At 46.3% G+C, this 15,108-nt stretch overlaps 1 protein-coding gene across 25 annotated transcripts in view; it reads right to left on the bottom strand.

The window, feature by feature from the left end:
• Positions 1-2,931: 2,931 nt before the first annotated feature.
• cacna1ab (calcium channel, voltage-dependent, P/Q type, alpha 1A subunit, b) overlaps positions 2,932-15,108 on the bottom strand; it is a 119,234-nt gene continuing 107,057 nt past the window's right edge. For 7 of the 25 annotated variants that reach the window (XM_076729464.1, XM_076729473.1, XM_076729468.1 and 4 more), the window contains exons 44-49: positions 14,850-14,963; positions 12,867-12,884; positions 12,269-12,304; positions 8,363-8,564; positions 6,451-6,689; positions 2,932-5,784 (exon numbers count right to left, since the gene is read on the bottom strand). In XM_076729464.1, coding sequence (XP_076585579.1) covers positions 5,056-5,784; positions 6,451-6,689; positions 8,363-8,564; positions 12,269-12,304; positions 12,867-12,884; positions 14,850-14,963 — 1,338 coding nt within the window. In that variant the 3' untranslated portion in view covers positions 2,932-5,055. The remainder of the gene's footprint in view (positions 5,785-6,450; positions 6,690-8,362; positions 8,565-12,268; positions 12,305-12,866; positions 12,885-14,849; positions 14,964-15,108) is intronic. The other 18 variants (XM_076729475.1, XM_076729477.1, XM_076729478.1 and 15 more) reach the window with 9 other exon arrangements.

Here is a 15,108-nt window from a genome sequence, read left to right as displayed (position 1 = left end):
CCAGTGCCATTGTGAAATTGTGTGTTAACATCACTACGACCTCTGTTGCTGCCGCCCCCCCCCTCCCCAAAACGCCACCCAAACAGGACCCCTGCATCGTTAAAATCTCTCTCATCGCCTTTTGACCCTCCCGCCCCTCCCTCCCCGCCTCGCTCTTGACCCCCTACACACACACGCATGCACACAACTAGTGCTGTACAAAGGGGAGACCACAGCGTGGCTTCAGCTACATAAGCACAACTTTTGGCAGCACTACTGTACATTAAAACCCACTGTGTAGTTTTTTTGAAGAGAGCCCTTTTTCGTGTTTTTGTCGACACGTTGCCTCACGACTGACCCACTGACACAATTTCACAGCCGACTGAGTGGATGGGTTGGTGCGTTTGTTAGTTTTCCCTTCGTCCCATAACGAAGAAGAAAATTTAAAAAAATGATTAGTCAGAGGCTCAGACCGATGGGAGACAGAAGCCGGAGGTGAAGACGCAGGAAGCAGGCGTGGCGAGAAGCGATGACTGAGCGAAAACCTTGCAATCCCCCCAACTCCGTTCAAAAAAGTCAGCGAAACAACAACGAAAAGAAGCAAAGATCAGATGTTCACTTTTTTCCCTAAGAATGAGATTTGCTCTCGGAAAAGCACACACACACACACACACACACAACATGCTTTCACACAAGGGCAGTGTTGTGTGTCGGCCATTTTGGATCCGCTGTTACAATTCTGGACAAGCGAGTGGTGTCGTGGAGCCAAAATGGAGGTGTTTTTTTTTTTTTTCCCTGCCTGTCTGTCAACACGCTTGGCGTCGAGCGTTGGTGCATCTGCAGGCTGATTGGGAGGTGAGGAGTCAGAGTGTGTGATGTGGGTTCGTGGAGAGGGTGTGTGTGTGTGTGTCAACATTACAGCGTCTGATGCCATGCCAGGTAAAACCATACAATAACTCAATCCGAGGCCTGCTTGTTTTGTAGCTGACTCTTCCCTACGTGGTCTAACTATCTAGCTACCTAACTCTAGAGGGACCTGAGAAGTAAGCAAACCGCTTTGCGCCTCTGTAAACCTCTCACTACACCGCCTGAAACTGGACCCACGACACTTCTGGGATGGACACAAAATGCCTAACAGGGAGGTGAAGCCAAGAGGGCTAGCTTGCTAGCGGCATCCGGTATGTCGTCGATGACCATTTGAGTATTTTAAAGTCAACACCCACGAAGCTCTGATTGGAGCTGTGTGGATCTCCTTTGATTTTTGGCAACTTTTACTGCTTGAATGGGAGTTGTAAGTGATTAAGACCACACCGGATGTGGAATTGATTCCGCTACTTCAAGTCTAGCCTCTTGGTTATTTCCCCACCGTGGCCCAGTCTCTAAATAACCGCTCCCCCTGTTTCTATGCTAGCATGGGAGCCGGTGGGACTCTACTTTTAAGGCGTAGTGTGGTTGATCTCAACTACTACAGAGGCTGAGGGAGGGGGGCGGATGGGAGAGGCTAGGGGCAAGGGAACTGGGGGGGGGGGGGGGGGGTGTGTGACATATGTGACTCTGATACAGAAGGCACTGTGGCTCTGTAGGGGGTATTTGGGAAGCGTCCCCACATGCCATAACCTCTCTTAATGGGAGGTGAGGGCAGAGGGGTTTCAGGTTTGTGCCCCTCGACTCCCGCCAAACAAATAAACAACAAAAACAAACCCCCCCCCATCTCCATCTTCACTACGCTACGCTCAACTACGAGGCCTGGAGGCAACACGTTTCGGGAGAGGAGAGAAAGATGGCGAGGGGAAATCGTCTGGAGGAGGGGAGGGAAAAAGACAGCGACGTGAAAGAAAGGGGTTTCGCTGTGGGTGCGATGTCAAGTGACGTGTGCAAACTTGGTGTCGATCTTCACATTTTCTCAGATCCACGTGTTCCTGTTTCGTTAATCTGTTTTACAGTACCACAGCGTTGCAGTTTCTCCTCCGAAATAATACGATGAGGATGCTCATGAGGTCTGCATAGAGTCAAAACACGTGGACTGGGGTTTGTTTTCTGGCTTCTGCAGCTGCGAAGAAAACAGTGCGCGTTTTTCAAGAGTAGCTAGATCGTCGACCGTGTCATAAGCATGAACGGTATGCAAAATAAATAATTATCTGAAACTCTAATTATACTCTGTCTGTTATCTATAACTACATCTACTGTATTATATCTAGATTTATATGTAGTTTATCATCTATATTTATCTATACTTTATCATCTTGTCCTAGAGTTATTGAATATTCAATAATTGTTGTCCCTCATAACAATAAGGATGAAGTTATTATTCCTAAGTGTCTCTGTCCTGTGATGCCTTTAGTGTCTTCAGTGTCGCTCTGTGGCATGCTGAAAGAACAGATGTCAAAGCAAATGGACAGAAAAAGAAAAAGATGAGGAGAGAGAGAGAGGTTGGTGGATACTGAAGCGGGTTTTGGCAGAGGAGGTTTCAGCTTTGCTACAACCTCATGTGATTGGATTGGTGATTTGGTGACTGTTCTCTGGTTATCCAGACCTGAGAGAAGGGGCTGGAGGGGAGGTCAGCATTGGCACAGGCAGGCAGACAGAAGGATGGGCCGACAAACGGACAGATATGGCGTCTCCGAGGCTACATCCACGTTTCCTGATGAGGACTGGACTTCATCTAGGCCTATATATCTTACAAAGATACAAGAGGCAGGTATAAGCGGAGGTTTCAGTCCAGGTCTAGAAACCAGTATGTGGCCTGGAGGCTGTCCTTTCGAGGGGGAAGGCAGGGCGGATGTGTGCTGATAACTGCCCCCTGGTGGCAAAGAAAGAGAACAACACCACCTAATACTGACACCAACACTGTACCACCAATACTGTGCTGTCACTGCCGGCAACCGATCTCAATACAAAACTACAGAGCCCGACAGAGGGAAAAGATTTAAATTCATAGTTTTTTTTGGCTGCAGGTGGAAGAACTCAACCACGGCAGAACTTTAACTTCAGTAAAACAGGGTTGTCTGAAACCTCTGCAGTGTAAAAGGCAGACAAACTCTTCCACATGCTCAATGATCTGGTCTACCCCTGCCTCTGAGCATGAACTCTTGATCTTTGGGTTGGCTTGAAAAGAGTACTGACCCGATGAATCCTTGCAAGACCTCTACCTCCACCATTCCGAAGAGAGAGTGTATCTTAAGGGTTGCGTTACAACACGCAACTCTGCTAAGTGAATGTTCCCAAGCCGTCATTGCCCCGAAACGTTGCAGGAAGGCATCAGGAACCCGGTAAACGTCATTGAACGGGGGGATAAAAACAGAACGGATGTAAACAAAATGGACATAGCATACTTAAATTCCAAGTAACATGACAACAAATCTACAGCAACAATTCTATCAGTCAATCGATCAATCATCAGTATCATCACCATCATTGTCATTGTCATTTTGCATTGACATTGATATCATTATTCATAAGACTATCATCATTAACAATAATAAATCAAGTGTGGTAGAAGTCCGCTTCTCTCCACTCTTTCTCCCTCTTGTTTCTTGAGCGCAACAGGAAACTACAATGTGATCCTGCAGCGTTTCCTGTCTTTTAATAGGTTGTAGAAATTCAGCTTTTGAACCTCGTCGGCACAAAACTGAGACAAACGAAACAGCCGACTGTCAAAACCTGTTTTTGGGCGAAAAGTCAACGGAAATTACATTTGAGATGTAAGAGAGGGAGAGAGAGAGAGAGAGAGAGAGAGAGAGAGAGAGAGAGAGAGAGAGAGAGAGAGAGTCTGAAAGAAGAGAACTTCTTTTGTAAACCTAAATGCAAAGTTTCCTATAAAGCCCCCAGGTCCCACCCACACCAGTTAAGATTTCCTCTCTAGTATGTATTTAATCAATCATGCAGGTTTCCATCAAATTTTGGACTCCGTAAAAGATCAAAGGAGGCTGAGCGAATGCAACAGAAGAACCAAGCTCCAATGTCCGAAGAAGAACAAGAAGGAGAAGTAATCGATAGAAGAAATACTGAAGAAATTAGTCTTTTTCCCCATCCCTCCTTTCCTCTCCTCCGCCCCATTCAACCGTGTGATGTCATTTCCTGTCAGGTCATCCCTCGCCTTGCGCTGGGTCGTGTAACTGAGAGGAAGGGGCTTGACGAAGTGTCCTACTCCCTTCTCAAGTTACCTGAGCTCACCCCCACCCCATGGAGCAACTGAACCGTGCCCCGCCCCGCTCCATTGCCGCCACCGCCAGACAGGAAGTGATGTCACACCAGTTCCGTCAGCATTAAGTGAGTCTTTAACAGTAAACAGAGATGATAAAACTCATCAAATATCAGCCAGCACTGTGATTGGCTGGTTTTTGCAGTATAGGCGGAGCTTCCTGGTTCTGTCCCTTGGAAAGGAAAAAGGTTAAAGATAAAGTGGTTGTTCTCCCTTTTTTTCTTTTCATTGTTTGTCATGTAAAGTTTCATTTTGTTCTTCATTGTTCAAGTTTGATTTTCTGGAGGCATAGCTTGGCATGTAAGGGTTAGGGGGTCCTGGCTTTTTGTTAATTTATTTTTCTTTAAACATATCAGTTCAAGGAGCAGAGTCCAAGCAGTGGACTCTGTGTCCCAGCTCATTTTCAGGCTTTTACATTAGCACACTGGCCAGCAACAGATAGCGCACATCTGACGAGACTAACCAATCACACGACAGTCCGGGAGAAGTGCTCTTAGGCCTTGTAAAACGTGATCATTCATGGCCATTTTACATGCTCCTCTGTCGCTTTTCTGTTCCTGCACCTCCCTCTTCCTCCTGCAGCCTGGCCTTGCTGGTCAAGCAGTGAATTCTGTAGTGTAGTTCTGAGGCCGAGAGAGGCAGAGGTAAACCTGCCCTGGTTGGTCTCTTTTCAATTCATCCATGTGCTGCTCTGTCACTGATTTGAGTCTTACACAAAATTTGTAAAAGGCTATTTGCAGCACCTTCACCCCCACCCCCACTGCCCTTTCACTACCTCTGCTTTATTAAAAGTCTACATATCCAAGGCCAGAGCACCGGAGGCTGCTATTCTTCTTCTCCTCTCCTGCCCTCATATCCCTCGCTCCCTGTGGTTGCTAGCACCAGTCATCCTCGTCCGTCTCACTATAAGGTTCATGCAGGCCCTTGCGGGGGCCTCGGGCATGGGGGGGACGGTGGTGCGGGTGGGGGGGCACTCCAGGTGGCCCCCGCCGGTGTGGAGAAGGTGAGGATGAGCGGTAGCCATTGGGAACTCTACGAGGATGCGGGTGAGGGGGCGGAGGGGGCCCGTGGCGGGCAGTCCTAGGTGAGCGTGGGTGTGGGTGTGGATTTCCCCCATGTGGGTGTGGGTTGCCATGAGAGAGGCTTTGCTCGTAGGCAGGGGGCTCATGGTGCCGCTCATACTCGTAATCGCGCTCGTAGAAGGGCCCGTCGCCCTCCAGGCTGTCCCCAGGCGGAGGCCCGCTCCAGCGGCCTCGGTGAGGGGACCTAGGTGAGCCGTGGAGGGGTGAGCGCGGGGACTGGTGCCTCGGAGAGCGCGGCGAACCGTGCCGGGACGAGGAGCCCCCGTGGTGAGGAGAAGCGTGGCGTGACGGGGGCCGGTGGTGGTAGCCCCTGTCGTGGTCTGGTGGGGAGAAGTGTCTGGGGGAGGGCGAGCGCAGTCGGCCCGGAACTGGGGGACCGTAGCTGGGCTTTCGGACAGCGGGGGAGTAGGTGACATGTGGACGGGGGACAGCAGGGGTCTGGGGCAGCTGGCGACGGCCTCTCCGCGGAGTGCTGGTCCCCGAGGTGGAGGGGACTGGGCTGCCACTCACCGAACTACTGCCCTACAGCAAAATGTAAACAAGGAAAATCAAAACGCACCACAACAACAACAACAACACAGACCAGAATAGAGCAGAGCGGTGGTGAATCGATAGATAGATAGATAGATAGATAGATAGATAGATAGATAGATAGATAGAGATAACACCATTGAAAATCATTCAAAAACATAGTGATGAGGCAAAAAATTGACACCAAGAAGCCACATGTCACATTGAAAAATGGACAGAGAGAGAAACAGTGATAAAGAAAAAAGCGTAACACAAAAAAGAGAGATTGAAGTCCATAAGTTGGTGCACGACGTGTGAACTCTTACTGGATAAACGAACAGTTTGAGGTGAGTTCAAAAGGCAAGAGCCCAGGATCACTTCATAAATACTCTTTTTTTGATTAAAAAAAAGAGATATACTAGGATTCAAGCAATAAAAATCTAGATCTACTGTAACAGAAACACAGCTCATTGGTTCTGCACTGAAGTATCTATTATGACAGTACAGAACATCCTCAAGGCTATCAAGGCTTTTATCCAACCTGTATTGAGTAAAAAAGCTTTACACAGAGCTTTCTACATACATCAAATTAACAGGAAAGAAAAAGCTGGAGTATTGGGAAACTGTCCTGAATATTTAATTTCCCCTGGAATTAATCTCGGTGTCGTTGGAGCCCACCTGTCTGTGTCCTCGTCCGTCAGGCCCCTCGCTGGGTGAGCGGGACCAGTGGCGGTCATGGGGATGCCTGTGGGGGTAATCATGGCGGTCAGGGCCGTAGCGCTCCTTGTCCATGGAGCTGTGATGGTGATGATGGTGATGGTGGTGACGACGGTCCTTGGTCCGGCCGCGGTCCCGCTCGCGCTCCTTGGGCGGAAGGTCGCCCGACTGCGTGGTAGTGCTGAGGTCTGTGCCCAGGCCTAGCAAGGAGATGTCTCAGTTTACATTTGTAAATAGATCATTATCTAACACCTCAATTACCCGAGGTGATGACACACACGTTAAGATCACAACAGGTCTCACAAGTTATTGTTCTTGATGGAAGATTTTCATTTGACAGAGGCAAGTCAAAAGTGATTTTAACAAAGAGAAGTTAAAAGTACCAGCTTTAAAACGAAAAATGAAACGCCTATCCCTGCAAAAATCCACTCCACCTGTGCACTGAAATGTAGAGCAAAGAAAACTAATTTAAAACACCATCACCAGGACTGAGTCCAGGAAGGAGAGGAGTCTCCTCCATCAGATTAGAGAGCTCTCCAATTATAAAGGGGATTTAGAGTTTAACTGTGCCCGCCTTGTTGCATTAGTTTTACAGCTGAAGCATGCAATTTGCACTCGCAATTAGTGATGAAGTGGGCTATCTGCTTGCACAATGGTCTTTTCAAGGACTCCTTTGTGCCATTACTTGACTCACATAAAATTTAGTGACTATGATGACAACTCTGCTCTCTTTGCTCCATCAATGCACACATACTCGTAACAACTGCCACTGATTTGTCCTTGACCGAGCTGTAAGGCAGCACTGCGCAATGCTGCTACGCTCATACGCTTCCATTACAGACACTACAGCACTGTTACATCATCAATACATGTCTACAGAAGGCCTGCTGTGTCCTGTCTTTTCTTTAAGGGCTACCATCTCTTACCAGTCAAATGCTGTCTATTGAAGGATTTGGGAAACTTCAACTTTGCCATGGTTCATAGCAGGTGCGGTGTTAGGGCTGGGCCTGATGGGTGTGGGCCCACCCACGTGTACAACTTGCCCACTCTAAATGACTTGGAGAATTTTCTTAACATTTATTGTTAATGATTAAAATGAGCATTTTAATAAAACCCTTAAAACAAAAACGTTTCCATTTGAAAAAAAAATACAACACTTCGGCTATGATCACGTGAGGTCTAGTCCAGTCACAGCGGGTCATCATGGGTCACCCCAGACATGTTACGCTCGCGCATGCACGTCACAATCTGGCGGTTGTTCGGCAAAAAATGGTGACTGAGAAGGGCAGTGGGTTCTATATTGTAGGCACAGGATGCTACAGTTAAATGAATGCATCTCTATGGCACAACAGTCTCGTGCGTTTTTAGTCAGGCTTTCGCCCTCTGTTTTATGTCGGATACAGTAACACGTCATTTTCCAGCTATGTAGAAACGGTGTATTTAGGAAATCATATCATTGCTTTTCTTATATACCTGCAAATGCATTTCCCATCGAAACTAGAACTTATAGAAAATATAGACAATAGGGGAGGTAGAGCTAAATACTCCTGCCTGACTTGACTGTCTTCAGATTACCTTTGCAGACAGTTAAGGTCATGAATGAACAGCGCACCGCGCTCTCTCTCCTGTTAAAAGTCCCTGTAGCTCACCCAGTACTCTGTTCGCTCTGTTTCTCCCTCTCCTTGCAATCAATTTAGAGAGTAATCCAGTCAGATCAAACAAAAATGCATTAACAGGCAAACAGTGTTAAGTTTTGTAACTAAGAGGCCCACTCAAAGTAACTGTGGCCCACCCAAAATTCATGGCATTTAGAGCTGTATACTTTTCGACGTGCAGGTTCTAGTCAGATGTCAGGTAGCTATGAGTGACTAACCCGTGTCTGCATCGGTGTATCTGGTCAGGGAGCGCTGTGAGGCACGGTGACTCCTGTCCCGGTGTCTGCGTCCTCCTCCGTGTCTCCCCTCCTCAGACACCACCCTCTCCAGGGAGTAGTCGTCCAGCCTCACGCCCCGGCCCGTGCGCCCATGGACCAGGCTGGAGGTGGAGCGACGCATTGGACTGGTGTCGGTGATGGTCTGAGAGGACGGAGGACAGAGCAGAGGAGGAAATACGGAAAGAGAGGGAGAACATAAGGTAGGAGAGGATGTGATAAGGTGAGGAGAAAAGAGATAAAAAAAATAGTGGGGGAGAGAGAAAGAAGGAGAAAAGAAGTGAGATTTAATGAATCCTGACTGGAGCTCATCCTCAGCTGTGAGAAGGACGACACTGTCAACACTTAATAAGCTGATTGTAGTGAGTGTATGACACGACTACAGACCTGCACATGGGGGGGGGGTGTCTATCAGATTGTGCATGTATGTGTGCATATGTATGTTCCTATTGGATGACAATAACTGACATGGGCCAAACACCAGTGCCAAGTTAGCCTTGATTTCGGAGGGTGATGGTAAACCCCACCAGCATGCTGTTTCGATACTATGAACACTTTGGCTCTTGTGTTGTCCTGTGTGGCAACCTGCACCCATCTGATCTGAAACAACACGCTAAAATGATCTGGGACGACTATCTGACCCATCTTGAATCATATCACATTATCGGCATCCATATTAGCTTGATCCATAGCACCTGAAACCCCAACCTACTAAGCCTTTGACAAGCACATGTAATACCATGCTTCTTCACCAAAACATGGAAGAACGAAACAGACAGAAAGATAAACAGGGAACTGACAGTAAGAGAAGAAAGGGGCAGAGAGACAGAGAGCAAGCATGAAGGAAGGCCATAGAAACCATGCCTCACATGCACAAGGCAGAGGAGCCCTCTGGACTTTTCCAAATGGCAGCCATATTTCATTTAGATCACACTCCGGTTGGAAGGCCACTTTTTTTCTCCTCCATTTCAAAGTTGAACGTCAGATGTTTGACGCTGGTTGGAAGAGTGCTGACTGGACAAACACCCAGACATTACTGTTGTTTTTCAGTTTGAAAATAATGATTTAAAAAAGGAAAATAATGCCAATGTAAAACATAACGTTACATGAACTTAGACAGCAAACAAAACCTTTATTAACAACTGGATGCCAAAGAAACAATAAGCATATTGCTGCATTACTGCAACTATAGAAGCTTGTAATAACTTTCTACTTGAATGCATTGAGATATTTGTAGCAGTCATCACAAAAATGCCACATTTCTAGAGTATACTGTTGTCCAAAAACTGCTTCTCTTGGTGATTTCAGTCAGTTTCCCAACACAGAGTCGGACATGAATGAAATATGGCCGCCAGGCGGACAAGGTAAACTGACATTCCATAACCATGGCGCCTGGTCAAAATGCTCTGCAAGACACCAACAGGAAAATCCAACAGGATTGATCATTGTGGAAAATCTGAACGTAAATGTTTGCTGTTTTCTTGGTGACATCTGAGCAGAGAGGTATTCACTGTTGACGTCTTCCTGTCCTGTACTGTGTATGTGTGTATAGAAAGTCTGTTGCACAGAAGTAGTGTCCTTGCTCAAATGTCATCCATTTTTATCATGTTTTTGCAACAAGACACTTCAGATATCATGTCAGGTAAACAGCAAATCATTTAAAGAAACTGGCTCCAGTCAAAGTCTCCATAATGTACTCTGGAACCAGCCCTGTGTGATTTTCTGTCAATATCAGGCTTTTTTGACCAGGACAGGACCCTGCTGACACTCTGAACCCCCAGAAAGCTTCACATCACCATGATGATAAAGCACACATCAGTCTGCAGGCAGCAGGCCGGACAAAGGCTCAGACGAACACAAGAGGATTCACGATCTCAAGAGGAGCTGCGCCACACGCAGACAGCAGTCTGAACGCTGTCTGAGCAGCTTGACTCAAGCCATGCATGCCCACTGGGTAGCCGGCAGCACAGGACTACACGTGCGCACACTCTCAATATGCTTACACACACACACACGCACACACACACACACACACGGATGTTACTTTCCATATTTTCTACTTTGGGATGACACATTATTGTCTCTTGTCAGTGTTTGCTACAAGCCTCCCTGATCCACGTGTTGTAGCTACAGATGTAAGAACATTTCACGTCACTAAATTTGGTCTGAATAATCAATGATTACTTGGATTTTTATCTTAAAAAAAGTAAATACAGTTAAATATCAGTGAGGTGATATTTCAGAATGCTCCTGTCTGTTGTCTTTTGCATTGTCTGGGCAGTAGAGAGAACAATGCTAGCACGCTTTAGTGTCAGTCATCATACTTGCTGCTGATCTCAGTGTTGTTACGATGTTTTCAGTCTGCTGCCCCACATAGCATCTCAGTCTGTTTCTTCCATTTTATTTAAAAATAAAACGTACTGCATAGCTAGTCCAAATGAACTGTTGCCTGAATTCATTTTTGCATCAAAACTCCCAATTGTAAGAAATCATGCAATGACATCATTCAGCTTAAGACAGACAGAAGTGTTGAACATGACACAGCCGCTTTGTGAGCGCCACACTCTGGCTGCGCTCAGCTCCACCTTTCAGGCTACACAGAACAGCCAACACTTTCCCTCCTTAATACACCTCCTCCATCACATCCGCTGCAAGACTCGGCTCTGCCACGTCATGCATGACTAACGACATGCCGGCACGCTGTCAATCCCCGTGTACAGGCCAACAGCTGCATCAGGCCACTCCATGCTTTCATCATACTCTGTTGACCCGGTCTGCAGCAATGCAACGGACTAAAACACACATGTAACACACACAGAGGAGCGCACACACACACACGCGCGCTGTATACAAGCAGGACTCGAGGGAAACTCGTCACAGAGAACAAACAATGGAGAGCAGAGTGACCTCAACACGAGCAGACAAGGGAGAGAGAAAGACAGAGGGAAAAAGAAAGAAAGCGAGAGACTCAAATAAAAGCTGACAGGGCAGATAGAAGAAGGGAGATGTGATCAAAGCAGATCTGAATAGTGACAATTAGGTCACAGTTGATTTAAAGAGCGTGGAGTACCAGGTGGGTGGGATTCACTGCATCAATACAACTCAGATGGTGTCTCCTTTAAGTTAGAGAAAAGACTGACATCTGAGACTAAACAGACTAAACAAACCATGAAAAGAATTGTGCAAATACTTGATCAAGAGAAGAGAAGAGGACATCTAAAATATCTGTTCCCTGCAATACGTGCGACAGGCACCCTCCTAAATCTGAAGGACAATTTGTTCACTCCAGAATTTGTTAAAAGAGACTTTTATGGTGGCGTACAAGTCAACAGCACAACCGCAAATGCCGGTCAAAGTTTTGATGATTGCTGTTTCAGCCTCTAAAACTAGATCTGCTGTTGATTTCTTATTAAACTGGGTCATTGTTTACCGAGCACATTAAATGCAGAAAGAACGGAGTGTGCGCTGCTGCGTGCACCAGCCGTGTGTGTTGTGCATGTACACAGGAAAAGAGGACTAAAGAGAGAAAAACCTGAGCTCACTGGAATGATCACTGTGTGTGTGTGCATTTTACAAACTGAGAACCCACCAACGGGTGAGGAAATTCACTCAACCCCTCAAGACTGGGTCACTTTTGTGTTACTGAATAATGTCTGACAACCAAATTATCACTGCCTGAGCTGTCCTTCTGCAGGTAAAACCACCCATATGGCATCTCGTGTGGGGTAAAACAACCAGCAAACTACGTTTTGGTGCAGATCCAGTTTGAAAAATGATCGACAGAGAGACGAAAGAATCTAGAGGGAACGGGAGAGAGAGAGAGAGAGATAGAGGTAGAGGTTTACATACACTGAGGTTATTTCCACGAGGCCTGTGTCTCCTCCGCTGCAGAGCAGGCAAACACAGAGATGATACGTAGAGCAGAGCAGTGTAGCACACACGCACATAAACACACGCACACACACACACACGCGCGCGCGCACAGAGCATGGGCCCGACATAGCATAGCCACCAGGACCGAAAGGTAACAGAGACAGAGAAAGAGACAGAAAGAAACAGACAAACAAAGAGAATGAAGGAATGAGAAACAATGACAGAGATATGAGGAGGGAAGAGAGGGTGATGAGATTGTATTGAGGAGATAATAGAAGGAGAGATGTAAGACATGTATATAAGGGAAGGAGACGATGAGAGGAACAAAGAAAAAGAGTAACAAGGTGAAAAGGAGGAACAAACAAACAAAAATAAGTGATTAAAGGGAGAACAGAGAGAGGAGAGAGAGAGAGGACCCAGTTCATTTAAAGAAGGCCAGTGCATAACAGCGAGGTGGGTGAGCCAGTGAGCGAGAGAGGACAGAGGACAATATAAGATGCATGTGAATACACACACACACACACACACGCACACACACACACACACACACACACACACACACACACACACTTACCGAAACAGCATGAGCTCTCTGTAAGGCAGAGCAGTGTTAGAAGGCAGTAAGTAACAGTGTATGGATACACACACATATATACACTGTACACACACACACACACACACACACACACACACACACACACACAGCACATTTTCTACACTCCCACAGCAGTCTAGCTTTATGTATGTTGAGTTGCTGTCCAATTATATTAACAGATCTAATTATTTCAAAGCGTCACCTCATTATAGTCTCACTAAGACTTGTATTGTACGTTCCAGCACTATTAGCAGAGTAATTAGCTAAATATAAGGAGCAGTAAAGAGAGCTTATTGTTCATTCTCCATTTGAAAAGACAAGCATGCAAAGAATGCATTCATAGCTAAACTTGTTGTGTTGGCGGCACACTGCATTTAAAATGAACCAATAGCTGCAGTGCACAGTACATTATAGAGCCTAAATAACATCATAATATTCAGTAATCATCATTAACTGTCCACACTAACAAGAGCTACAGATTTTACACTCACTTGTCAACCGCACCCATCTTATAAATTAGAAACTTGAAACGCTAAGACAAATTGTAGTGACACCCTCTCTGCTCCCTTCACACACCTCAGTCACATTCCTCTTAAACGCTCTGCGACCTCATCCTCTAAATGTTCATACAAAAACACTCCATGGAGTAACCAGCATACCAAAGTGAGAGCAACATGACGTGGATGCAGTGACGTGTCGGAGTATGGCAATGCTCGGGTGCATGGATGTGTGAGTGCATGTGCAACTGCAGCCAGAGGCTTCGCCTGTTCGACATGGAAATATGAATGGAGGTTTGAACACAATATGTTTTTAAAACAGGATCATGAAAATTGTGCAAGTTTATTACTGAACAATATATAAAGTGAGCACAAACCCAACACAGGGACTGGTCTGTGAGCGGAGTTTTCTCACTGTCTTACGAATTTGAACTGAGGACAGATTGACATCCAGCAGACAGAAATTTGCAAGACCACATTTCAAAGTCGGCGTGCAAGAAATCAGGATTTCACGCTCAAAAATTTGGTTTGCAAGCGTCTGTCCCTGCCTGATTTTAAAAATTTGTTTTGCTCTCAGCTTGCAGTTAATAAACGTCTGCAAAAAGGTTAAAATCTAAGCACAGAATCATCCACAGCAATGTTTACGACACCCCTCTCTGTGTCACACACATCCAAGAAGTGTCAGTTTCAGTGACGTCAGTGATGCAGTTACTGAGATCAATGTACCTTAAAATGATTCCCAAACACAAAGAACTGACAACCTGCAGCTCATGCACCTGCCCTCCACGTGGTTGTATTGTTCGAAATGGTTTCCGTGCTGCAGAAATGCTTGTGCGTCATCAGTTTTTTTCTCATTTTCAGTGTTGAAGAGAGACATTAACTCTGGCCACAGTTTACACAGGACAGACACACCAAGGATTTAATGGAAATGGAACAGGGAACAGGATGTGCTTTGAGCAGATATTCTATACCGATGGCTCTTCTAGATATATATTCGTATACATATCTAGAACACTTATCCAGCCCTCCGACCAATTTTGCTTGCTGCTCCAATGTTAGCAGGCGCCTTGGCCGTACTGCTCAGCGGTGGGTCGGCTGCTGGATGAGTGGAGGGTTACGGTGAGGGAGGAGGGGGTGGAGGGATGGTGGCAGGACGGGAAGACAAACGGGGAGACCAGACAGGCAGAGGTGAATTTACAAAAGTCTCATGGCTTCTTTGCATCCTGTCAAACATTTTGTAGGAAGTGAACCATGTTTCCCACTTGATAAAATAATTTTATCAAACCTGTTTGTTAAAAGAAATTTGGACTAAATATTAAAGTTTAATAAAAATGATTCTCTTCTCTGTTTAGATGCAAGGAGAGACTTTCTGAATTCACTGTCAGCTGTCCTCGCCGCTAACAGGCATAGTAACAGAGAATGTTGATGACGGTGATGGTGCGGATGGTGGGATGAAGGTGCTCACTTGGTTGTCTGCCGAGAGGCGGGGCATGGAGAGGGTCCGCCCATGCCCTTCCATTGGGTGATAGGGCTCAGTGTCGGAGTACCCGTCCCGCCCCATCTCCCTCATCTCTACCGTCTGTAAAACACAACGAGAGGGGGCGTGACCACTGTCTGCTGAGGGAGGGGACGCTCACAGCTCATCGACTAATCGAGGGAAGCGCTGACTGAGGTGGGAGGGACATGAAATAAATTCACCGAAAATTTATCATGTTCCCTTTTTT

The sequence above is a fragment of the Chaetodon auriga genome, chromosome 4 (genome assembly GCF_051107435.1).
Source record: "Chaetodon auriga isolate fChaAug3 chromosome 4, fChaAug3.hap1, whole genome shotgun sequence".
Taxonomy (NCBI): Eukaryota; Metazoa; Chordata; class Actinopteri; order Chaetodontiformes; family Chaetodontidae; genus Chaetodon; species Chaetodon auriga.
The sequence above is the reverse complement of the archived record's forward strand: the minus strand, read 5'-3'. Positions and strand labels throughout refer to the sequence as shown.